Source organism: Artibeus jamaicensis, unplaced genomic scaffold (genome assembly GCF_021234435.1).
Source record: "Artibeus jamaicensis isolate MK-2021 breed Jamaican fruit bat unplaced genomic scaffold, CSHL_Jam_final scaffold_474, whole genome shotgun sequence".
Classification (NCBI taxonomy): Eukaryota; Metazoa; Chordata; class Mammalia; order Chiroptera; family Phyllostomidae; genus Artibeus; species Artibeus jamaicensis.
This window is the reverse complement of record NW_026522046.1, coordinates 50,356,250-50,382,068: the sequence shown is the minus strand read 5'-3', so window position 1 is coordinate 50,382,068 and position 25,819 is coordinate 50,356,250. Positions and strand designations below refer to the sequence as shown.

General features: G+C 44.4%; 2 protein-coding genes across 5 annotated transcripts in view; one reads left to right on the top strand and one right to left on the bottom strand.

Annotated features, from left to right (window-relative positions):
* Positions 1-902: 902 nt before the first annotated feature.
* Positions 903-6,999, top strand: N6AMT1 (N-6 adenine-specific DNA methyltransferase 1). Of its 2 annotated transcripts, none has more exons than XM_037161512.2 (6): positions 903-1,052; positions 2,841-2,927; positions 4,040-4,130; positions 4,764-4,847; positions 5,473-5,614; positions 6,377-6,999. In XM_037161512.2, the coding sequence occupies exons 1-6, from the start codon at positions 919-921 to the stop codon at positions 6,481-6,483; spliced, it is 645 nt and encodes a 214-aa protein (XP_037017407.2). In that variant the 5' UTR covers positions 903-918; the 3' UTR covers positions 6,484-6,999. The 2 variants fall into 2 exon arrangements, with proteins under 2 accessions (XP_037017407.2, XP_037017408.2); XM_037161513.2 differs by lacking the exon at positions 903-1,052 and adding an exon at positions 1,084-2,019.
* A 4,941-nt stretch (positions 7,000-11,940) lies between these two features.
* Positions 11,941-25,819, bottom strand: part of LTN1 (listerin E3 ubiquitin protein ligase 1) — a 45,890-nt gene continuing 32,011 nt past the window's right edge. The window contains exons 22-30 of one of the 3 annotated variants that reach the window (XM_053657649.1): positions 25,496-25,709; positions 24,799-25,036; positions 24,176-24,250; positions 22,191-22,377; positions 18,009-18,180; positions 16,985-17,205; positions 15,266-15,460; positions 14,438-14,479; positions 11,941-13,952 (exon numbers count right to left, since the gene is read on the bottom strand). In XM_053657649.1, the coding sequence (XP_053513624.1) occupies positions 13,890-13,952; positions 14,438-14,479; positions 15,266-15,460; positions 16,985-17,205; positions 18,009-18,180; positions 22,191-22,377; positions 24,176-24,250; positions 24,799-25,036; positions 25,496-25,709 (1,407 nt within the window). In that variant the 3' untranslated portion in view covers positions 11,941-13,889. Of the gene's footprint in view, positions 13,953-14,437; positions 14,606-15,265; positions 15,461-16,984; positions 17,206-18,008; positions 18,181-22,190; positions 22,378-24,175; positions 24,251-24,798; positions 25,037-25,495; positions 25,710-25,819 lie in introns of those variants that run through there. The other 2 variants (XM_037161514.2, XR_008390159.1) reach the window with 2 other exon arrangements.

Below are 25,819 nucleotides of genomic sequence, written 5' to 3'. Positions count from 1 at the left end.
ACTGTCAGCGGATTTCTCAAAAGAGACCTTACAGGCAAGAAGGGGCTGCAAAGAGGTATTCCAAATCATGAAATCCAAAGACCTACAACCAAGATTGCTCTATCCAGCAAAGCTTTCATTTAGAATGGAAGGACAGATAAAGTGCTTCTTAGATAAGATCAAATTCAAGGAGTTCATCATCACCAAGCCCTTATTATATGAAATGTTAAAGGGACTTACCTAAGAAAAAGAAGATAAAAAATACGAACAGTGAAAGGACAGCAAACTCACAGTTACTAACAACCACACCTAAAATAAAAGCAAGAGCAAGCTCACAGTTATTAACAACCACACCTAAAATAAAAGCAAACTAAGAGGACAGCTAGATCAGGAGCAGAAACATAGAAATGAAGATCACATGGAGGATTAGCAACCCGGGAGTGGGAGAAGGAGAAGGGGAGAGAAGGTACAGAAAATAAGTAGCATAGGCGGTAGGTAGAAAATAGGGGGGAGGGCAAGAATAGTATGGGAAATATAGAATCTAAAGAACTTGAGACACGTGGTCATAAACTAAAGGGGGGATGGTGGGGGAGGGAGTGTGCAGGGTGGAGGGGAATGAAGGGGGGTAATAGAACAACTGTAATGGCATAATCAATAAAATATATTTTAAAAAAAGAAAGGAAATCTATAAACCCACTATAAACGTTCCTCTTGGTCAAAATCAATTGAGGATGGCTGTCAGGTGCTGACTCATAAACTGACATACATGTAAATGTCCTAAAGAATAAAGCAATTGTCAGGAACACCTAGTACACTTACTGAAAGTGTCATAAGTTAGCCCGCCACGCAGCACCCTGCAACTACGCATGCTCCATGTGGTGCTACTGAGCTTGTGCATGCGCGGTGTCCGCGCTCCGACCGCGGACGCACTGGGGAAAGATGGCGGCGCCCAGGGTCTGCACTCCGCTGCACGGGCACGTGGGCCACGGCGCCTATAGCGATGTGTACGAGCCTGCGGAAGACACCTTCCTCCTCCTGGATGCTCTGGAGGCGGCGATAGCCGAACTCACGCGGTGCGAGGAGGCGCGGGTCCCCCGCAGGACAGGGATCAGGGGTCGTGGAGGGGGCGGCACAGATCTAGGGAAAGGCCTGTCGCCGTCACCCCGTCTGGAGGCGGGATCACCCCCCAGGCAGAGGCTGACCCCGGGGTCACACAGACACAGTGGCTAAGGCGCCGGGGTCCTGTCGGTGCCAGAGCTCCGACCCCGGCGGGCGGTGTCCTTTCCGGTAAAGCGGCGATGATGAGCGCACGAGCCCCCGACAGCACCGATCTGAACGCGCCCAGACACAGCTTTTTAGGTCACTTGGTGAACCCCCTGGGCGCGTTGCGTCACGGGATTGACGGATGAGATGCTGGAGTGGGGCGTGAGTTTAAAGCCGCTGGGTGACACGCTCTAGCCAGAAAGGTGCTGGTGCGGCCGTGGATCTGAAGTTTTCAATTGTAAGACATTTAGTTACATACAGCAGGCAGCCTATACAATGTTACCTAGCACCTTATAAACAATAAAACAGACCTGTCGAAATGCTAATTAATAACGAATGAATAACTGCATTGTAATTTTTTTTACTGAAAGAAATTTGGGCATTTAGATGTATTTAAAGACTTGAAATGGGGTGTCGCAGGATGAAACAGCTGTCAGGCTTCAAAGATCTATATTTGTTTAACCCTTTTAAACCCAGCTGGATTTTTTCCATGTATGAAACTGCCCAAATTAACTAGTTTTTCTTTGTAAACGAGGGAACTTCTGCATCACTTGGAATATAGAGTGGTACTGTTTTATAGCACAGGATGCCAGAGCAATTTAGAAGCACAAATCGGGTTGCGCAGTGTGCTGCGCTGATTTTCTTATAGTCTTGGATATTCTGCTTTTGGAACTTTATGAGACCAAAACAGTTATTTTCTAATAAAAGTCACCTCGTGAGATTCAGCACACCTTCCTACAGCATAAAAACTTTGCCAGAAGTGGACTGGATCCAAAGGTTAGAAACTCCTAGAGTTTGGGCAGTTGTTTGGGGAGTTAAATATTCGTGAGACCCCTAAATCCCATCAAATTTATTTCTATAATGGGGATAATTGGTAAATTTGACATATATAAGATTATAGGCAAGAAACTAAATTTAAGGACAAAATACAATGGAATGGTGAATATATTCAGTAGCATTCTTCTCATTATTAATATTCTCAGATCACATACTTAAGTATTTTCCCAATTCAGTGCTTAGTAGTACAAACATAGAATATTTTGCTGCTCTAGTATTATCCATACAATTAGGCAAGTTTTTATCCCCAATATATGGTGATAGATTTATGAAAGTTCTATACTTTAAAATGATAGAGAAATGTCTTTCATAAAAACATACTGGTTTACAAACAAAAACTGTATAGCACCAAAGTAAAATATCTTGGGAATGATTTGATAAAATATTTCAATCTCAAAAAACTAATAATACTATCATTTTAGGAAATACTAAACTAGGAGCTCCTTCTGGAAAGGGCTGATGTCTTTCCTCTTAAAATCTCAAACCCTAAATTAGCATTATTCCATAGTTTTTATGTAATGTTTTGCAGAAATTAATTGAAAGCCATTATATTACTATTTTATGGACTTAAAATTACATACCCAAAGTTTTAAGTTCTGCAGTATTACATGAGCACAAAGAAACTGTCAGAAATTACCTTATGTATACTTTCCATACATTTGCAGGTGACAATGCTAGAGAAATATAATTTAAAAGTAGCACAAGTGTCATTTTCTGTAACATGTATTTTAATGCTACTGTACTAATATTTTCTCTTCTAGAGTGGAAATATGCCTTGAAGTAGGGTCAGGATCTGGAGTGGTATCCACGTTCCTAGCCTCCTTGATAGGTCCTCAAGCTTTGTACATGTAAGTGTGAGATACCAAATTCATGCACATCTTCCACTGAGAGATTTACTCTAAGGACCATAAGTACTGCTTGAATGAAATCATTTTTCGTATGTAGATAAGTATCTGATAGTGTCTATGTTAGTTCAATAAGGAATCAGATGGAAAATTAACTTTCCTAAAAGTTACAACTGTATGTTCAGATCTGTTCCATCAGACTACGGAATTATAGAAGCAGCATAAGAATTTTAGGTCATCTCTAAAATTAAATATTTTAGGTAAATAATTTGATTATAAAAAAAAATAAAGTTACCAGAATTTTTTACAATTTCTTAAAGAATATAGAAAGTATAAAAATAAAAATTACCTATAAATTGTACCACACATGGTCCAACTGTTCCTTCTGTTTATTTCCATTTCTTAATGTTTTTCGATTAACATCATTCATAAGCATTTTCCTTTCAAAAAATTCCTTTTAAATTTCATTCCTGATGGCTGCATAGTATTCCTTCATTGGATTCATAATTTAATAAATTCCTTCAGATGTGTGCAGGTGTGTGCATTTTTCTGCTCATGCACACCTTATCAATATAACACTGTTTTTATCAGTATAACAAATCTTTGTTTTTTTTAGTTAGTTGACATTAAACAATTACTGTATACTATATGCTCTACTATGTGCTTTCATTTTTTATGACAACATTTCATTTAACTGTGAAATACAATTGGTTCTAGAAGTATTATCTTTGGCATCTAATAGGTATCAGGCTAAGATCACACCTTCAATTCTTTGCTCACATTTTAATGCAACCTCATACACCCCTCATACACACAATAATTTCACCCCTCATACACACAATAATTTCTGCATTGTCTTGTCATGTTATCTTCATCATTTAGGGACCATACCATGACCTCATTGCCTGCCTCTTCTATCACTTATTTCCTTATAAATCAAGCCAACATTAATCTCTTATGCAACTTGATAGAAAAAAGACTTGCTTAGTTACCTGGTGACAAATCTTTGTTCTTTTTCTGCTTCCTGTAAAAGGAATGGAGTGTTCCTTGAATTTTTCAGAAATAGATCTGCCTCATGGACAGAGAATGTAGTTTTCTTTCTTTTCTGTCTGTAGGTGCACTGACATCAATCCTGAAGCAGCTGCGTGTACCCTGGAGACTGCACGCTGTAACCAAGTTCACATACAGCCCATAATCACAGATTTGGTGAGACATAGTCTTTGCCCAATAATAAATTAATTTCCTTTTCAAATAAGGTCAAGATGATTGAAGTCACAGAAACTTGATTAATTTTTAACCCACTAAGCAGTATACCTCATAGTTTATAAAGAACATTCTAGACTGATGGAATCCTTTCTGTCCACAGTTCACAGGCAGTTTCTGTTGGCTTGTCTGCATCAGGCATCTGCCTGTCACAGTGACAGGAAATCAGGTTCAAACTGGCTTCAGCAGAGTGGTGGCCTCAGGCACACCTGACTCTAGGAAAGAAACCCTTGGGTCATGTGCCTCTCAATCCAATTTCTATCCTCTCAGAAAACCTTTCTCTTGGTTAATAGAGCGCATGTGCAGGATTAGACCCCCCCCCTTAGTTTGTTTTTGGGAAGAGAACCTGCAGTGTGAACAGGTGAGCTGCTGAAGAGCCAAAGCTCCTAAATGTCATCTTCACTTGGAGAGTTGTTTCCTTATTTTTAGGTAAATCCATATAATCTTTACCTGAATGACAATTGTGCTTATTACAGTGGTCTTCTAACACATATTTTTGAAAAACCTTTTTTAAAGATGATTGATTTAATTTATATTATATCTGACTTCAAGGTCTGACAACTGTTGAACATTTAGGTCCAAGGCTTGCTACCAAGAATGAAGGAAAAAGTTGATCTTCTGGTGTTTAATCCCCCCTATGTAGTGACTCCACCTGAGGAGGTAAGACATGCAACAAAATTGAGTCGTTGACGCTATCTGCTGGTTTCTTCCTAAAATCAGATAAATGTCATATGATGCCAGCTGCTCATTAACACAAGCTGCTCTTATTTGCTTCTGTGAATGATTGGGTATTACTGATAGATTAAAAAAAAAAAAGTAGAAATAAAACCTGACCCGTAAGTATCCTTAAAAATCCTGCTCCAGTCAGGCTATGGTAATTCATGTGTGTGTGCACCTCTACTTGCCTTTTATTGAAATGACAAATCTGCAAAACAATAGTTTTAATTGCCCTTCAATTCACAGAAGAATGCTTTTTGAAAGGTCTCAGTGTTTCTTCTCCCACAGGCATTACTGCTGGTAGGTGGGGTGGAGGTGGAAAAAGATGTTATCTTGAAACATGATTTTAGAAATGCAGTAACGAAGGGGTGATCATAGTAACCACTTCCCAGTTTAAAGAGAGAATGCATGAGGCTGATGAAAGGTTATGGTGCCTGTTTCATTCTTGATCATTCTCTGGCAAGGCAGAAGAATGCAAAATACGTACTTTTTGGTGAATGTTGTCAAAAAGATTAAGTTTGTGATTTTAAATGTGACTTGAGTCAAAAGTCTTCCTAATTGGTCACAGGTGGGAAGTCACGGAATAGAAGCGGCCTGGGCTGGCGGCAGAAACGGTCGCGAAGTCATGGACAGGTTCTTTCCAGTGGTTCCAGATCTCCTTTCGCCAAGAGGGTTATTCTACTTGGTTACTATTAAGGAAAACAATCCAGGTAACACAGGCCTGTTCATCGGTTAACCACGGACTCTGCTGAACTCAGAAGTTAATGATGTCAAAGGCTGTTAATTTATAAAGTAACGGAATGACAGTAATCATTGATAACACTTAATACAGACATGTTGAAAGGGATTTTTCACAGTTGGTTTGGGGAATTTAAAAAGTATTGTTTTGGGGGGGGGTAGGAGCAGTTTCCCCCAATTCCTAAACTAATACTCAAATACAAAATTTGTAATATTTTCTCCTAACATTGCACCCTCTGTATTGGGGATGTTTCCTCCTCGGTTGATATGCCTGAGTCAGTTCTGCTGTGCACGCTTTAGTTCACCTGGAGTTTTACCATGAAAGCCATCTCATGGTACGGATTTTTATACCTCAGCATGCAGACTACTATGTAACTAAATTGACCACAATGTTTTTTTTTCTGTATACCTGTTAGAAAATTTCATGTTCTACCTGATATTCTTAGGTCCTGAAGTCAGATCATGATTGTTAGGTGAGGGTTTTTGTTTTGACTGACTCCATTTACTTAGTCTTTTTGGTGTTGTTTATAAAAGGGAAGGTTTCGCTTTTTCTAAAAGAAATGCTACTTCACTTACTAATGACTTACTGTAATAAGAAGTGTAATTAGTTTCTTTTGAGCCCAGAGTCTGAAAAGAATTATCAGCAACACCTTGGAAATGCAAAGTGTTCGCATGTGTCTGAAGTCCAAGTTCACTCCAGGGGATTTTACCTTTTGTTTTAATTTTCATTTCAGAAGAAATTTTGAGAACAATGCAGATGAAAGGCCTGCAGGGGACCGCTGCCCTTTCTAGGCGCGCAGGCCAGGAAATGCTTTCCGTCCTGAAGTTCGCCAAGTCCTGATACCATGTCTGTTCTGGATGATACTGGATCTGTTATATTTAATGTACATGAGTACATATCATACTGAATATAGTTATATGTGTGTGTATGTATTTACAAGCTGAATGTATTCACCATATTTTGAAACTGAAGTCATTTCTTTGTTAACAAGTAAAATTGTCAGAAATGGGTCACAGGGAAAAGGGGGGAAGCATATGGCACTTTCTTCCACTCAGGAGTCAAGCCTACAAAGGCATTTGCATGAGTGCAAGGAAATATATACATTATGTATAACTTGCTTCCATATATAAATGATACCTACATTATATATGAAAGGATACTCACTTCAGCATTACCTGTAATGGCAAAACAAGGGAATCAACCTATCAGCATCATTTAAGGGGCTGGTGAAATCCATCGCAGTGTATCCGTGGCACTGAATGCGAGTCACATCCAGCTGTTGAGTGAGTCGGATCTCGGGGTCCTGGACCAGCAGGGTGTTCAGGGTGTACCACTCAATAAACAAGCAGCAAGTAATGAACCGGTGCTGCGTGTGTTGGAGAAAGCAGCGGAGGGCAGGTGTGTGTGGTTCCGAGGAGGCCTCCGAGACAGCAGGTGGGAGTGGAGGAACCGCCCCTCTGTGTGGTAGCATTTGCATGAGGATAATGTGTTACTTGGGTAATTTTTTAAAGTTTTTTGTTTTTAAATTTTTTTATTCAATTACAGTTGTCCCCCTTCCCCCCATTACTCTCCCGGCCCTAGCCCCGGCCCTGGCCCTCCCCTCACTGTCCTAGTCCGTGGTTTTTCATACACACTCCTTACCTTGACCCTTGCCCTTCTCTCCCCATTACCCCCTTCTCTCTTGGCAAAAGTTTTTCACTTAAAAATATTTTAAAATTTAGTTTCACCTGCTTATTGTATTCATTCCATTACTGAGCATGCCTTCTGCTCTCATTCTCCCTGATAAGATTTTTCTTTTTTATCCTTTATCATATACTTCTTTTCAATCAAGGAAAATTGAAAATAAACTCATCACTCTTAATCCCATTTTTAAAAGCTTATACATGTCTGTCAGGAAATGTCAGATTACCCTTCCTGAACTCAGGGACCCCTTCTATGTCGTCCACGCCACTCCCACCACAGTCCAGGAGTAGCACCAGACAGGGCAGCACCAGCGGGAGCAGAGTCCGCCCTGTTCACCTCCAGTTTTGACCACCTGAGAATCAGGACGACCTGCACGAGGCTGCAAAGGTTACAAATTCCTAAACTCCAGCACAGACCAGTGGAATCTTCTGCTGCACAGACATACAAACTTTTAAATAAAAGTACTGCCCACCATTCCTCAGGACAAGCCCCCCAACTTCAGAACTGTTGTTAAGTAGCACTGCCGCGGAAGCCCTAGGGCAGCCCACGGGAGGAGGGGCAACTCCTCTCAGGTCAGAACTGTCAGAGCAGGGCCTGATTTGGCTTCGGCATCTGCAAGTAGTTTCCTTTCCTAGAAACAGTGCCATCAGAAATCTTATGATAAATAACCTCTTGTATCCCAGGAAGAAAAAAAGATAACCATAGAATTTTATCGTGGGCTCTTAGTCATCATTTTGGGGAATGGCATCTTGAAACCTGTGTTCACATAACGTCTGAAGCACTTAAATCAGTGTAGAGGACTTTCCATGAACATGAGACTTGAACAGAAATGCTTCATAAAGTAGACCCACAACTTCACATACACAACCATTATGGTCTGAATGTGAGCTGCTCATTCATATGTTGAAGTCCTGGTCCTTGGAACGTGACTGTAGTTGATACAGGGCCTTTGAAGAGAGAAGGTAAAATGAGGCCATGTCGGGGGGCTGACCCAGTGACTGGTGTCCTTGGAGAACAGTGGGTGGTGCAAGGAGGAAAGACCACCAGAGACCGCAAGCCGCCTGCAATCGAGGAGAGGCCTCAGGAGGTACTGAACTGGCTGAAAACCTTAATCTGGACTTCCAGCCTCCAGGACTATGAGAAGGTAACTTGTTGCCCACGCTGCCCAGCCTGTGGTGGTCTGTCGAGGCAGCCCTAGGAGACCCATGCGGTGGCTGCAGGCAGACATGGCGACACCACACACATGAGACAGCAGCACGGTGTGAAGAGTGGTGGTAACATCCTGGTGGTCAATGAGAGCTGGCCCCGGGCCACCTAGAGGAGGCTGCAGACACAGTGCCCTTGCCATTCAAAAGAGCCACTAAACACGGAAAAAGGAGGACTTGTAAAGTAAAATCACATCCTTTAGCCCAAGAGAAGCAGCAAGAAAATTAATTTTGGATCTTGAATGGAAAGAGAAGTAGTAATAATAACTAATCTATGAGAATTCAAACCCTACTGTTCTACGCTGTTGTAGGATTTATACTATCTGTGGGGTAGCAACATCAACATGAAAAAAATTAACATTGGAAGAATCCAGACCATCAATCCCCAAGCAGTTAAACTACAGCCAATAAGAGCAAGAAGACACAATAGAATCAGACACCTAAGGAATATAAACAGTGAAACTGATACATTCAGATTACAGAATGTTTGAGGATCTAACATCATCACAAAGAAAAGCACAGAAGATACTATTTACAAAGAAGAAATTTAAGACAACTTTTGAAAATGAAAAACAGGCCCTGGCTGGTGTGGCTCAGTGGGATGAGTGCCAGTCTGCAAAACAAAGGGTCGCAGGTTTGATTCTCAGTCAGGGCACATGCCTGGGTTGTGGGCCAGGTCCCCAGTTGGGGGTGTGTAAGAGGCAACCACACATGTTTCTCTCCTCTTTCTCCCTCCCTTAAGCTCTCTAAAAATAAATAAATAAAAATCTTTAAAAATAACGAGACATAGAATTGCTGAAGTAAGAAAACAACCATGGACAGTATAACCGATCTCCACAAAGAGAATGATTATGTCAGGTAGAATGGAAAGGTCTAGCAACGCAAGAGTCTCAAAAAGAATGTGAGAGAGGCGGTATTTGGAAAGACAATAGCCAATATTTCTCCAAAGCTGACTTTAAAAAGAAGATTGACCCTGGAAGCGTAAGCAGGACACAGGGGGGTCCTCACCCAGACGGACAGTGGCACTGCAGGGGCAGGGACCAGAAAAGTCAGTCAGAGGGAAGGGACAAGTCACCAGTAAGCAGGGCCGGTAAGCGTTTTGCAACTGAAATCTCAGAACACAGGTGCCCCGTCAGCCCTGCACTGCCTACGGCTGCTTTGGTTTCCAGATGTAGAGCAGAGTCACCACAGACCAGACCAAATACCTGCTGTTCGTCCCTGTAACTCTGCTACCCTTGCTATAAAGGAATGACAACTGAAGTAATTATCAATGATAATTAAAATACTTCTCAAACAGCCAGAATGGAGCCAGAAGTCAGCTAAAAGCCATCTTCAAAGAGCTAAGACTAACAGAATAAATCACCATACTGCAGCCGGTATATTTTTGAATTAGTGTCTTAATTTGGAATGCCATAGAAACATTTCTTAACTGCCTCAGGTATTGCTATAACATCGTAACACCAAAGGTGCTAATTATCTGATGCCTTGGTGCTACCCGAAAACATTGGTGTCCTTAAGAAGAATCCATCATAACAAAAAGACATTACTGAAGTTATTCAAATGGCACACCACACATTACACACCCTGCTGAGCCCAAAGTCCTTCTGCAAGGAAGTTTATAAAACAAAAACTCAGAAAGAGGAGGTTCAAGGATCCCACCACAAATACACATACTAATGTTTTGCCTTTAATTTTATGACCAAAGAGAGGATAACTGGGTTGTCAGACCTAAAGGATAAGATCTGTTAAATGTAGAAGAGCCCCCAGTCACACCAGAGAACATCTAAGAGGGAAATCTACCAAATTCTTCTCCAAGACAGCTTGTTGCGTTGGACAAATTGGTTGTGAAACCAAGGGGAGAGTAGGGGGACAAAGCAGCAGGAACACCTGTTCCAGGTACATCCAGGAGAGCAAGAGCAGAGGGCTGTTTCTTCAAGATTAACTGTCAAGATTAACTGTAAAGCACTTTAAAAAAAAAAAAAGAAAAACAATAGAATACAGAGCCTAGAAACCAAAACACACACACACACACACACACACACACACACACACACACACACACACACACACACACACACACAGATGTGGGAACGTGAGACCAGGCCCCACAACCACAGGGACCGGTATACTGCTGAATAGCCAATGCTAAGGAGCCAGCTATCAACATGGGTTATGACTGCCACCTTACAACAGCCACATCATTTAATTTCAGGAAAACTAGCACGGTGTGTTTTTAAACCTCAGGGAACAAACAAAATTTTACAAGAAAAGAATGCTAAATCTGACTAAATTTAACTGGAAATTCTGTATAACTGAAGACAGCTACAGACCACGTTCAAGTCCAGCCCTGTACTAGAAGCAACCCTGTAATAGATAAACCATTATGATCAATATGAACACAAGTCATCCAAGAGAAAAATAAGCATATAGATAAGAAACTCACAAAATAATGAGCAATAAATGTATGAAAGAAAGCTAATGTTGTCGGTAGCCAGGTAAATACAAATAAAAGCAAAGACCTACTGTCTCAGAGCTTGGACTGGGAAACTTTAAACCTCTGGTGAGACAGCTTGGTGTGAAGAGGAGGAGGAAGAGGAGGAGAGAGAGGAGGAGGAAGAGGAGGAGAAAGAGGTGTGCAGGTCCAGTGCAGACCTGCACACCAACCACTGTGGAGCAGTGTGACAACGTCCGTGGCCACAGAGTGCAGAAACTCCTGCCAGCAATTCTATCTTGGGGCACTTGTGCAGAACACTCAGCCCATTTGCATGAGAACACGTTATCAAGAATGTACGTGTGCAGCCCTGTCCAAAATGGCACAACAAGGACAAACACGAACAACTGGGACGGCCATCGGTGGGGGAACTGGTGAGTGAGCTGGTACTGTGCAATGCTCAATGGCAGTGATGGCGTGAAAAAGCAAGTGATGAAACACAACATACAACAGCACATCACCAGTATAAATGTGTAAGAAATTGCTGTATACTATCTATGGACACAAACAGGTATTCATAAACATGAAGTGGTAAAGTATGAACTCTTCAACAGGAAGGAATCCAACCAACTTCAAGTCACCAGATTGGCTCCAGGGAGGGACAGATGTGTCCTTGGGGAGGACTGCAAGAGAGTAACATTTCATTTCTGTAAAATTCAGAAGCAAGCCCTGACCTGTGTGGCTCAATGGATTGGGCACCATTCCACAGAGAGGAAACCATTTGTGGTCAGGACACCTGCCTGGGCTGCGGGTTTGGTCCTGGTCAGAGCATACAAGAGGCAACCGATTGATGTTTCTCTCCTCCTTTTTCTCCTTCCCTTCCCCTCTCTTTAAAAACATATAAAAATTTTTTAAATAAATTGAAATAAAAATGGCAAAATAGTTTGTGAAGAATACAAGAGCATTTATATTGTATTATTCTGTACATCTGACATTTTGTAATTAAAAAATTTAATGAGCACATGATAAACAATCAGATAACATTAATTATTCACAGCAAAAACTTATTTAGTAATAACATTAATTATTCAAGCCACAGAAACTCAAATACATACATTAGAGCATGTGATAAATAAGAGTTAAAAATAAAATCTGAAATTTGCAGTTTACATTGGGGTTTTAAATTAATAATTCTGCTAATGGGCTTTGAATCTCATGCGATTTTAAAATGTCCGTGTGCTACAATTTTAAGAGATGCTCTCTAGAGCCACTGAAGGTACATAAATAAAACTTTATTGTGGTATTCTGAATCTCAGTCTTGTTTTGGAAAGTTTTCTTTTGAGCGTACACATAGCAACATGCTTCACAGGTATGTGTAAAACCCCCAGTGTGTGCGTCTAGAGGCCTAAGTGCAAGGAGTGGGTGCCCGACCCAGTACAGGTTTCTTCACAGGACACGGGTACCTGAACCTCACCGGGGAAAACGTTTTGAGGTTCCACCATTCCCTTCTCTTTTCTACTTGCGGTTTGGGTCGGGAACCAGGAAGTAGCAATACTGCAAAAGTTAAAGGCAGGCTCCTAATACAGAACAATTATTACAGAAAAAGTGTGTAACTTTCAGAGTACCATCACAGTCCTTTGGGTTCGTCCCTGTGTCAGAGAGAGAGACACGGGGAGTGTTTTAAGAAAGGGGTTAAGAAGAGGTAGAAGAATTCTGCGGTCTGTGCGCCACCTACTGCTCTCTGAGCCTCGAGGCTGCCAGGGTGACAACTGCAGACAAAGCGCAGGATCGGGCCAGGGCAGGACCCCGCACCCGCGGCCCCCCCCAGGACCCTTCTGACACACCTACACTGTCAATAACAACCAGGCGATGGCAGCCAGGTATTTCGTCCGACAGGAGTGGCTTTTGGCCAATGACACGCCTGCGACGGAGGTGCGGGGCCGCCCCTTCCCACTGCCTGCTGGTGTCGCCCTCTCCACAGGCCGCTGCACGAGGGCTCCTCCGGGTCCCGAGCTCCCACACTGCGCATCCTGGGCAGTTTCTGCGGTGACAGGCAGAAGGCAGGCTCCTCCTGCGGCACTTCGGCCTATCACACTCCATTTTACATTGCACTTGGCGCTAAAATTCTTAACGGCACTGGAAAAATCAGGTCCCTCAAATCTAATTTAATGTAACTTTGGCCGGTAAAGAGCGAAATTCGCTTACGAAATTGAAAGTGGTCTATAGCATTTAAACATTTTTTTGTGTTTTTTCCACCCGTCTTAAGTTCCGTAAACACTCACCCCCCCACCGCGTCCAGAGGGCGGCCACCCTCCGCGACACAATAACCCAACGCCGGTTCCGGCAAAGCCTCTCTCTCCGGACTCCGGTGGGGGCGCGGGACCCACACGGAAGGACAGTCGTCGGCTGGGCTGGGGGCACCGGGCACCGGCGCCGCCCGCGATAAACAGGCACCCCGCACAGCTGAGATTTCGGGGCAGGCTTTCAATGCCTTCGGATAAACTGTAGTGACAGCTTCGTGTCGTTCTTGTCATTAAAATAATCTACAAACATCAGAATTCTAATTTTGTTGTTATAAGTAATAAATCTTAAAACACTGGTTGGTATAAACGACCCTCTCCACTCACCAGCCTCACTGGACTGTTCTGGAACACGGATCAATGCAACGCTCTCACAAATTACAGATCTGGAATTTAGGGTTCTCCATGTTTATTTTTAAATATACAAAGAGATTAAACTATTAGTATAAATATTTTCTCTGAAATATGTACTAGTCGCATGGACAAGAAAAGGACTCTAAACACTTACAACGCCACCTACAGGTGAGCGGGCGGTTCCGGCCTCGCACCTACCGCGCGGCTTCCGGTTCCAGCCGCAGCCTCCGTGGGCAGCGCCCCCGCTCAGGGGCCACTTCCGGGAGAGACGCCTCAGAGGAAGGTCTCGCGGCAGAGTGGACACGTGGATTTGTTGCTAGAGGTAAACCATTTATACTGGAAAAAAAGGTTTTAAATGTGAAAACTTTTTAAGTTTTAAAAACTGGCATTTTACCTAAAGCAACCTTAAAACACCTCGAATACTCGAAAGCCCCGCCCCTTCATCTCCACAGCAACAGCACTTCCTGAGCCTGAGTCCGGCCCCGCCCAGCACGGTCCGCCCACCGAGGGTCCCGCCCACCGAGGGTCCCGCCCACCGAGGGTCCCGCCCTGGAGACGGGAGCAGGCAAAGCAACGGGCTGTTCAGTGTGAGGGATGCGCTGCCGTGAGCTCGGATGCCAGTTGGCCCTCAGCTCCCCTTCTCTGTCTCCTTGTAGACCTCACAAGACCAGCTGTTTTCTTCGGTGCTGTACTAGAAATACCCAGTGATTACAATGCTCCCATTAACTACAGCTGAGGTTATCTTCCATTGTTTTCTTGTCAGACATCACAGATACATAATGTATACAACCTAATAAATGTTCATTTCCTTTTAGACTCACCAGACAGGCTGAGTGGAATTTTTTCTTGCATGTTCTACAGGCCTTTTTGGGAAGAGAATAGTTGAAACCATGAATGACTGAAAAGCAGATCATACAGTCTTCAACACCCTCAAAGCGCTTGTCCACATTATTTTTCCACAATGCTAAGCCCTCCATTATACTTCCATTCTGTTAACAAGAAGAAAGACAGAGTAAATGTACACTGAAGACAACCAACTAGTCATTTTGACCCAACTTCAAAAATTCTAGCCCTGGCTGGTGTGGCTCAGTGGGTTGAGCACCAGCCTGTGAACCAAAGGGCTGCCAGTTCGATTCCCAGTCAGGGCACATGCCTGGGTTGTGGGCCAGGTTCCCAGTAGGGGGTGTGTGAGAGGCAACCGCACATTGATGTTTCTCTCCCTCTCTCCCTTCCCCTCTCTAAAACAGCAAATAAATAAAAATCTGTTTTAAAAAAGTGAAAGGTCTTTGAAAGTACAGGGATTTCAATAACCACAGAAGGAGAGTTGAAACATTAGAGTAAAAGTAGGTCAAAAGACATTCATCTGTCCAGCACCATACAAAGAAATTCATTCTCAACAATGTCATTAGTAACATGCATTTTCCTACATCATCTACAATGTCAATGAAGTCAAACCAATTCTTCTCCAACACCACAAAGAGAAAATTGTAGAGCTTTAAAAAGTACACCCGGTTGGCAGGCACAAGTCATTCAGGCATGTTATCTGTGCTCATCCAAGGACCTGTAAGGTCTCATGGCACCTCAAGCAGAGAGATGTATTTTAGGTTCTGCTGTCGCGTCCTGCAGCAGCTCAGCAGCTGCAAACCCACCTGGTGGGTGAGGTAGGTGCTCAGCTGCAGCATCCAGTTGCGCCACTGCTGCACTGCCACGCCCACGCGCCGCCCACTCCCCACAGCAATGGAGCCCAGTGGGTAGTTGGCAGGCAGCTGTATTATCAGCTCAATGACTATGTCCTCGATGGTGTAAGTGGCCATGACCTCTCGAGTAGCAGCTCGAGCTTTGACCTGCAACACATGAACAGTGATATTGTTTTTCCAAATATCTTCCCTTCTTTTCATTCAAAAATCATTTCCATAGGTTGACTGTGAGAAGCGAAGTTTCCATTCAAAGAAAACATAAGTAAACACATTCATGTATTTAATAAATACCTAACATTCAGTTTTCCTTTGGTATCCATGAGGACCCGCTGCAGGACCTGCCCCCCTTGTCCCCCCAGAACAGAACCTGCAGGGCTCGAGTCCCTGGTCCTGCAGGTCCAAATCCCTGGAAACCATCCCTGCTTTTCCATCCGAGGCTGGCTAAACCTGTGGATGGAGACCCACAGATAAGGAGAGCCAACTGTATTTTATAGAGATTTTATGACATTCAAAGTTTGTTTTACAAAAAATACATTGCTCATAAAACATTGTATTTTATAAGGTTGACCATATAATACTAGTAGTTTTTTAATAGAAATGACAGAATGGGTTAATAATTATTCCCTGTCTTCCAACATATCAGGTGCTATGTAATACTGGATGTCTCCCAAGTCTTTCTCTACCACAGAATTCTCCTGAATTGACAGTCAAAACATTTATACCCAATTTTGGTCTTTGTATCTAGTACTGTAAACAACATAAAACACAAATGACCACCCTTCACAAATGTATTCTTAAGACTTTCCTATTTCCAGGCTAAAGACCACAGTACCATCTTCAATTCCCCCTTCTGCTCTCCACCAGCTGCAAGTCTGAATGAACCCCCGCCCAGCTTCCCTCCCCACCAACACTGCCTCGCTCAGGCCACCCCGCGCTCACAGCAGCCACCTGTCTTCCCACAACGCTGTGGTCCGGCCTGCAACCCTGGCTTCCTATCAGAGTCACAGCAATGTCACCTGACAGCTAGGACCCAAGAAACTTCCCAGTGAATAAACAGGGACAAACATTTAAAACTGTTACCCGAGGCCAACCCCAGCGTGGCCTCACTCATTACAGGAGCCACCTGGTCTGCGACGCTTCGCCTGCAGGAGCCCCACTCTGCACGAACATCAGGTGACTCTTCCTTTCTGAGACAGTCACAGCCACGCCATGTGCTGCTACCACACCGTGATCTCCACACTTGATGCCCACGTTGCCCCAGGACAAACTCCTGCTTGCCTCACAGCGGCTTCCTCCATCAAGTCCCCAGCCCCTCTGCTGCTGACCCCCCAGCGTGCTCCCAGAGCGCCCTTCCTACCCACGTGCCGTTGTCCAGTTCCAGTGCAAAACCCACAGTCAGTGTTTCTCCTCCCTTGCACTGGGTGGCCCGGCCCCACGGCTAGCACTGCCGCCTGGTGTCGGTTCAGATGCCGCAAGACAAGTTTCCGTGAACCGATGAGCGCTGGAGGACTGGGCTAGTGGCTCTGCACGACCAATGCATCAGCACTGGGACCCGCCAGCACGTACAGTGGGCGGTTCCTGCGAGTCCTGGCCCCGTGGGCACACTCGCTGCCGACATCAGACTCCACATTTAAAACCACTTTTCCAGAACCAACTCAGGAGCATACTAACCGTCATGCCATTAAACAGCTGTGTGCTGGTCTGCACAGAAGAAATTTCCTGGAGAGAGAGCACACTGCTGACGTACTTGCTCGTGAACCTGTCCACAATGTTGAAAACCCGCTTCTCACTGCTGTTCCACCACAGCCGGACCATGGCGGGCAAGTCCTTCAGGGTCATGTGGTAGACCGAGCACGCCAAGTGCGGAATGTGGTACGGGAGAGTCGTCATTTCTGAGAAAAAGGCAAACTCTGAGTAATGTGGATTTCGTACACAGAATAACAGACTACTATGAGTCTTTTCCTTAGAAAATCCTAATTCCTCAACATGAGTGCTAGAGCTAATAAAAAAAATTACCAAAGAAACTGGAATTCTACAGTACTAGCTTTTCCTTATGTATTTAAAATGAACCCTTAGGATGGCAAAAAGAAGTAAAAGATGATCTGAACTGACACTGGAAAATCTGCCCAGAAACAGCATTCTGCATTTCACATGAAAAGTCACAGGCACATGAAACACACAGAGTGATGAAGGAGGGACAATGGAAGATAACAGCAAGCTGGCCTCCCTCACTCCCCGCGTCACTGCTGTGTCTGCGGTGGCCTAGGACCCCGGCTCGGCCTCCCCGCCCCAGCCTCACAGCTCCATGGCATTTTCAAAATTATCCTCTGGATTCGATAGTAACACGCTAGTACTGCTAGTTGCCTGTCCCCTTAGCTGAAATCTGAGCTCCCACACTGAAGGGAGTACATCTTACTCATCTTTGTTTCGCCTACAAAACATTATCACACAACAAATACTTATTTACAGAGTAAAAGATAAGTCTCAGCAAACTAGGTTTTAACCACTTACGACATCCTCAAAGACCTCACCCACCAATCTCCCATCAGTAGGACCTGATGCAGGTCCTACTCAGAGAAGCATGGAAATCCTTGCACTTGGGCTCACATCTGGGGCCATGTCCCACCCATAGGTCTGAATCTCATGTGCAGGAAAACACACACATGCGCACGAGCGCACCTCACCCCTCACTGACCTCTGATGCTCAACTGCAGCTCTTCCGTGAAGAAAGTCTTAGGTTCCTTGTTAGAGAACTCAGAAGCCACCTCTGCACAGGTCGGATTTTCTGGCATGAGCCTGAACAGGTGATAGAGCAGTTTATTTAAACTCTTTGTTTTCCGGAGGTACATTGAATACAGAGCCCGAAGCTGGTGGAAAGCAAACACCTGTTAGTAAGCCTATTAAAACAAGGTAACTGATAGATAAGAACAAATCAAAGTATAACAGACTACACAACAGCGCCATACAAAACAACTAATGTGAGCACTTAGAATTGCATCCAGGAATTCTACCAAAGGGATGCCATGTCCTGACCCTCCCTGTGTGCCATCCAACGCCACCACTCCATACCGTGTGACATGTGCTTCTAACGTCCTCCTGAAATCACCTGCCTGTTCCCACCGTCACCTCCTCAGAGGACTTGCTGTCCATCCCCACGCTCCTCCACACCACAGTCCTGCATCCTTCAAAATGTTGCCTAAAACTAATTCCATTTCCATGGCCGACCCCACCCTGTACGAAACACTCCACCCCGCTTCAGGACAGAGAGTGCAGACCAGAAATTTGACATGTCTTCTTTCATAAATCAGGAAATGTCACACAAAAATATGGATTTCTGTTTCTTTCTTAAACTAGGAGAACCTGGCCCCATGGGCCATGCTGTGGCCCCTGGGAGGCCCAGGCGTTAGAGCTCCTTGTCCCTCAGTCACACCAAGGTTTTCACGGGCTCATGGAGACAGCACAGCTTTTTGTACCTGTTTTTCAATGATTTCTTCCAGCTCCTCACAGGACAAAGGGCCCGTTTTCTAAACACCATGTATGCTCAAATACAGGGATCAAGCCATGGGAATTGGAACTGATTCTTTTTAAGATTTTATTTGTTTATTTTCCAAGAGGGGAAGGAAAGGAGAAAGAGAGGGAGAGAAACATCAATGCATGGTTGCCACCCAAGCGCCCTGCACTGGGGACCTGGCCTGAAACCCTGGCACGTGCCCTGACTGGGGATCAACAAGGCCACCCTTCAGTTCACAGGTTGGCACTCCAGCCAGGGCTAGAATTGAGTCTTAAAATATCTTGATCGATGTACCTTTACCATGGAGAATTCCGGCAGACACTAATGTTACCAAGTAACCAAACCCAGTGTTACCAATAAAGGACACACTGACGCTCTGTGCCCCCAGAGGTAAGAAAATGAGGACACGTCACCATGGTGGGGGGTGCAGCACCCTGGCGGAACATTAACCAGAATCTAACCACGAGGCAATAATCAGACACACCCAAACTGTAAGACAGTCCACTAAATTACTGACCTGTGAAATGACAGCAAAGAGAAGAAAAGTGGGAGCTACAGGCTAAAGAAATATGGCAACAAGTGCACCCACAACCCTTCACTCCATCCTCCACAGAGAGGGAGGGACAGCTGTGATGAACACATCAGTACCATTACATCCAAAAAATTTCAGTGCAATAATTATATTACTTCCGTGTAAATGTGTCCTTGTTCTTGGGGTATATGTATTGAAAGACTTTTGGTAAAGCATCATGATGTCTTCAATTTACTTTCAAACAGATAAGCAGGGAAAAAGTAAATATAAAGAAAGCATGCAAATAAATGTTAAAAATCTGTGACTGTAGGAAAAATGTATGTGACTTCATCAAATTATTCTTTCAATTTCTCTATAACTGAAAATTTTCAAAATACAAAGTAGAAAGGAGCCCTGGCTGGTATATCTCAGTGGACTGAACGCAGGCCTGCAAACCAAAAAGTTGCAGGTTCAATTCCCAGTCAAGGCACATGCCTGAGTTGTGGGCCGGGTCCCCGGTGGGGGGCTTATAAGAGGCAACTACACACTGATGTTTCTCTCTCTCTCTTTCTCCTTCCCTTCTCACTAAAAATTAAATAAAATCTTTTAACAAGTAGAAAGGAAAGGAGAATTTAAAAGAATTCATCATATATATCAAATGGGCTTCTAAAAATATAAATGTTACCTAACAATCCCACTCCCAGATGTATAACACAAGAGCCGTGAAAACATGTCCACACAATTCACACATGAACGTCCGCAGCAGCTTCATTCACAACAGCCCCAAGTGAAAGCAGAAGCGCCCATCAATGACGAATGTGTCACTCTCACAGTGACACGGGACAATACTGTCCAGCCATAAAAGGGAACCCAGCACTGATGCATGCTGCAACATGAAAGAACCATGAAGACACGCTACGTGAAACAAGCCAGGTGCAGAAGGCCATGTGTACGAATGTCCATAGTTGGCAAGTCCAGAGATGGACACAGACTGGGGGTTGCCAGGGGCTGGAGGGTTGGAGAGGCAATGGGAAGTGATTGCTGATAGGTGAGGGTCTTCTTTCCCAGTGCTAAAAATGGTCTAAGTTACATAGCGGTTTCAGTTCAATCGGACTCATTAGGAGTTTTTGACCAGGTTTAGGACCAAATAAGGTTTATTTCTTTAAAATTCTGTTATAGGATCCATCTACATTTTTTTTATTTATAGGACCCTTCTAATCACTGCTTTTGGGGCAACACTCTGGTTCATCTGTCCACAGCTCCGGGCAGGCTGCAAGCTCACGCAGGCGCCCATTAACTAGTTGTGTCCCTCCAGCCTCTGGTTCAATGGAAAAGATGGAGAGTGGCCAGTGTCCAGATTTATGAATATGTAGTGACAAGACAAAAACTCCTTCATACACACACTGGCCTCAATTCTCTGCAATATTCTGGACATCAACAATATTTTAAAAAACAAATGTAGAAGATTGGTGTAGCCACTGTGGAAAACAGTATGAAATTTCCTCAAAATACTGAAAACGGAACTGTCTTTTGACCCAGCAATCCCACTGCTAGTATTACACCCTAAGAATCCTGAATCACCAATTCAAAAGAACCTGTGCACCCCAATGTTCATAGCAGCATTATTTACAGTAGCAGTAGCCTAGTGCAAGAAGCAGCCTAAGCACCCATCAGTATATGAGTGGTATATTTACAAATAAATGGAATACTTGGATCAAAAAATGGTGGTAGAGGGGCGGGGCGGGGGGGGGGCTGGGATGGGAGAAATAGACAGAAAACTGTACTTGAAAAATAATAAGTAAAATTATTTTAAAAAAAGGTGGTGCATTTACACAATGGAATACTACGTGACGGAAAGAAAGAGGGAGCTCCTACCCTTTGTGACAGCATGGATGGCCCTGGAGAGCATAGCACTAAGTGAAATAAGACAGGTGGTGAAAGACAAATACCATATGCTCTCACCTATAAGAGGAATCTAATGAGCAAAATAAACTAACGAGCAAAATAACCCAGAGGCAGGAAAACATGGGACAGACACTGGGCAAAGGGGAAAAAGCAGCTGGGGGAAGGAAGGGGAAGGGTCTAGTGAAGGGACATGCATGACTGACCCAGGGACATGGACAGCGGTGTGGGGACTGACTGTGGGAACAGGGGTGAGCTGAGTGGAGGAGGGCAAAGGGGGAAAAATCGGGACAACTATAATAGAACAACTGAATAAACAAATACATACATATATACACACTAAAGAAAAAAAAAGAGAGAAACCAATGTTAAAGCCCAACAGTGAGCTATTTGTCACCAGCAAACAAAACTAGCTGAGGGCACTCTCTGCAGGCCCAGAGAGGACAGGGCCCCCACAGCCCGGCTGTGCCGCCTCTGCACCGCGGTTTCCCCCTCGGAGTGGCGAACGCTAACATGCACACGTGGACACGTCTGTGCCGAGACACGGGTCACTTCCAACAACACAGCTGTAATCCACACATTCTGAAAAGTCACATCAGAAATGAACACCATACTTTCAAAATGAAGTGATAAAGTCTTGACCTGTCAAAGAAGTTTAATTACAGTGATTGAATCAAAGTTTGTTAGCAATTTTTAAAGTCAGTATCTGCTTAAAACAATCTTTAAAAAAAGGAATAGATTTTCCGAGCCTTCTCCCTAAACATAAGGTGGTGGAGCCATCTGGTGCCTGCAGCATAGTTGCAGCATATTGCAACAGGCTATTTTCAGCATTTAGGGATAACACCTTGAACGACATAGGTAATGCTTTGCAGCTCTTCCTCTAAACCATGACTTTTAAACGAGATAAATTTCCTTAGGACAGGACTGTCAAAAGCTGCCCCATACTCACTGACCTGAGAGGAAGACGCTTTGAAGAAAGTCAGTACTAACTTCCAGGTGAGGAGGTAGCCCAGGACATGGCAGAAGTCTTCACTCAGTGGCTTGATCGTGACGATCTGTCCCACAGGAACAGACCCCAGGACGCTGTCCAGTAGGTCCTCCTGAGTGCTGAGCAGGGACATCAGCACCCCTGGCGGGGACCTGTGAACAAGGGGCCAGCACAGTCATCCTCACACCTCACCCCGTTAGCACACAACCACACACGTCACCCTCACAGTCCAGAAAAACGTTCTGTTTTCCAAACACCACTCTCAAAGTCTCCCTTTGTAAACTTAGCTTTAACTCCCAATTTCACATAATGGTAATTACACAACTTAAAAGACATAAAATATACAAATATATATGACTTATCTATAAAAATATATGTATTATACATGTTTTTGTTTATAAACATGTAAATGTAAAATGTGTATGTAATACACTAAAGTAACATACTACATGTAAAATACTTATAACAAACATGACACACACTATAACCGTATAGACTATAGAAGTTACCACTTAAAATCCCTTTTAGAAAACACCTATTTCAACGTTGTTTTGTAGATGAAAAAAAAAAAAATCACCTACCCAGACAGGCTGAAATGACCCCAGTCCCTCAGCACACAGGGACACCAGGGGCGGCCAAGTCCCACCAGGCCCTCTCACCCAGTAACGCGCGGAGACCGCACGACCCTCCGTTGTCTCAGGAAGTTCACCATCAACTCACGACTGCGCCAGTTATGCGTGGCCATCGGAGCCCCGGTGTGTGGGAGCCCTGCTGAGTACTGCTCCCCCCTCACACACGTTCCTGTCCCTGTGCTGCCTCCTCCTGCCCCAGCACCGGGGTCTTCCCGCTCCCGCACACAGGTGCCCCCCGACACCACCCTCACACACCAGCCTCTCTTCCAGGCAGCAACAGTCACCAGGCTTCACAAGCACTGGCTCAGCCACCTCTCCCTTTCCATGCCGCCCGCCCGCACGTTACAATTCCTGGGACGGTCTCCACTCCTGCTTGCTTCTGTGAATGATTTGTGCTTCCCGCTAGTGCCAGCATCAGCTGGTAATATCGCACCTTGTACAAATAATGTCCAAATCCTAAAAAATGTCATTTGTAAGTACCCTCCCAGCTTTGTCTGCTATAGGGCCTCGTCCCCCGGCCCCACACTGGTTTGTTTATTCTTTCCTCCACAAATGAGCACCACTCCCGAGTCTGGTCTAGGCCAGGAACCATTCTGGGTGTTGTGCAAATAACCGAGGAGAAACAAAAAATCCTTGTCTCCCTGGAGCTTGTGTCCCGTGGAAGAAGATGATGAAGATATAAGTTAATGCGGTGACGGCGCGACACGCCCAGCACACCCCGAGCACCGCGCCGCCCCACCACTGTGCCAGGGGCTCCCTGCACCTGCACGGCTGCCGGCCCAGCCAGCACGCTGCCCACCCTGAGGGGCCCAGCACGGCTGTCACTTCTACAAGACACAGTCTCCCCGTCCCGGGGCACAGCCGGGTGGCCCTGTAACATGCCACTCATCCTATTTCTCAGCACCTGCCACACACACTGGCTTCTACTACAGGTGCCACTGTCGGCCACAGACTGCAAGCTCCTTAAGAACGAGAACATCTGTTAAATACCGCATTCTTCTCTCAGCATTTAGACAATGCTTCACACAAAACAAGGTGCTCCACTGATATTTTTGGCCATTAAAGATACCACGTGGCCAAAAAGAATTCTTTACTAAATAGTAGCGCACTGAATATATGATTTAGGAGCAATTAAGATACAACAGGACCGATCCTTTGGATGAATGCTAGGTCGCACTGCCGCCTACAGGTGGTTGTAACAGGTGAGAGAGGGAAGACACACTCTGCGCCGAGCGCCTCCGCGGTGCCCGTCTCCGGAGGTCGCTGTAGGTGCGACAGATGACGAGAATGCAATAAAACACACTATTAAAAATCTTACAGGGCTGGTTCTTCCTCTTCATCTCCGTCTGACTTTAGATTATCCTGATCATATTGTGGTAATTCTGGCATCAACCTGGAAATCAGAACATTATTTTATTTTAAATTGTCTGTTGTAAAAATTACGCTTACGAGCGGAAAAACTAATACTTATCTAGTAATAGAAATACTCTAATGTTTTCTGAAATAACTACCTGTGGCCAGGACTATCTAAAGATAAACTGTGGATGGAGAACGGCGAACCAAAAGACCAAACACTTGGCACTGATTGTCATTAAAAAATGCATGGTCATGTTTACTTTGTTTTCATTTTCTTTTTAACTTTGAAACTTTTAAAAGAGTTTACTCACTTATTTTTGGAGGGGGGGAAGGGAGGGATAAAAAAGGGAGAGACACATCAATATGCAGTCGTTGCTTGCGCACCCCCCACTGGGGACCCAGCCCACAAGACAGGCATGTGCCCTGACTGGGAACGGAACCAGCGACCCTTTGGTTCGCAGGCCCACGCTCATCCCACTGAGCCACACCAGTCAGGGCAACTTGGATATTTTTAGTGACGACGAATTAAAACTAAATTCATACTCCATTTTTTGGAGCACCACAACACTGATTCAGAATTCTTACTTGTACAGCATGTGATAGGCAGCAATCTGCACGGGCCGAGCTCTGAAGAGGAGTAACGGGGCCAGTGTGTTTAGCAGAGTCTGGAGGTGCTCCGGCAAGTTTGTTTTCTGCCCAGCAAGTGACCTTGCAGGGAGCTTGTGACTCAACAGGTGGTCCTTTGTGATGTGTGTTAACGTTTCACACATGGGTTTTAGCATTGCATTCTGAAAGGATGTTTCAGATGTATCTTTGCTCTGTTCTGATGACAAAAAGGAAAAAGGTGTATATATCCCAAAACAAAGCAGGCAATGCAGCTTGACCAACTCACAGATAATCAAATGTTATTAGAGAAAATGACGTAACACCTTGACAGACATTAACCCCTTGCAACTAGAAACGTAAACTGAACATATATAACATCAAATGATCTCAACTGTTCAATGACTTCCAGCATCTCATTTTGAAAAAGGACAGAGAGGCTAGAGTTACACAGGACCTCTCTGTGTCGTCCAAGTTGCTGTCACTGTAATCTGCAGTGGTCTTTGATGCCCTGTCGTTTTTCAACTCGGATCAGGAACCGAGTGCACGGTACTGCCGAGGGGCCTGGCTTTCTCTCCGGTCTCTTCTCTGACTATTCTGCCCTGTTTGACTTAAACATCCCAAGACATTCTGAAATTTCTGACAAGTGATTCTTAATGAATCTCCCCTTTTTACTTGCCTGTAACAGTAACCAAAAGAGGTAAGAGCAAACTGTGGATGCCTTGGGAAAAAAATTCTTTCCATTCACTGATCAGATTTGCAGGGAGGCGGCCCACGGTGTCTGGAGTTGTGGAATCGAAAAAGGCACTCAGCTCACAGGCCAGACCGCAGCTGACACAGGCAAACAACTGCACCAGGGGCACGTGGCACAGCGTGTGGTTCTCGCTCATGGTCTACAGAAAACCAAAGTTACACAGGTCAGCAGACCTCTGCCAGAAAATAAAAAAATCAAGGCAATACTGAATGAAAGTCCCTTTCATTTCTCTACGTTTTACAATAAAAA

Excerpts from the sequence above, each read along its gene's own strand:
- N6AMT1 (XM_037161512.2), top strand. The coding sequence starts at position 919 with ATGGCGGCGCCCAGGGTCTGCACTCCGCTGCACGGGCACGTGGGCCAC. Across the intron at positions 4,131-4,763 it reads AGCCCATAATCACAGATTTG|GTCCAAGGCTTGCTACCAAG; the intron begins GTGAGACATAGT and ends TTGAACATTTAG. Across the intron at positions 5,615-6,376 it reads TATTAAGGAAAACAATCCAG|AAGAAATTTTGAGAACAATG; the intron begins GTAACACAGGCC and ends TTTTCATTTCAG.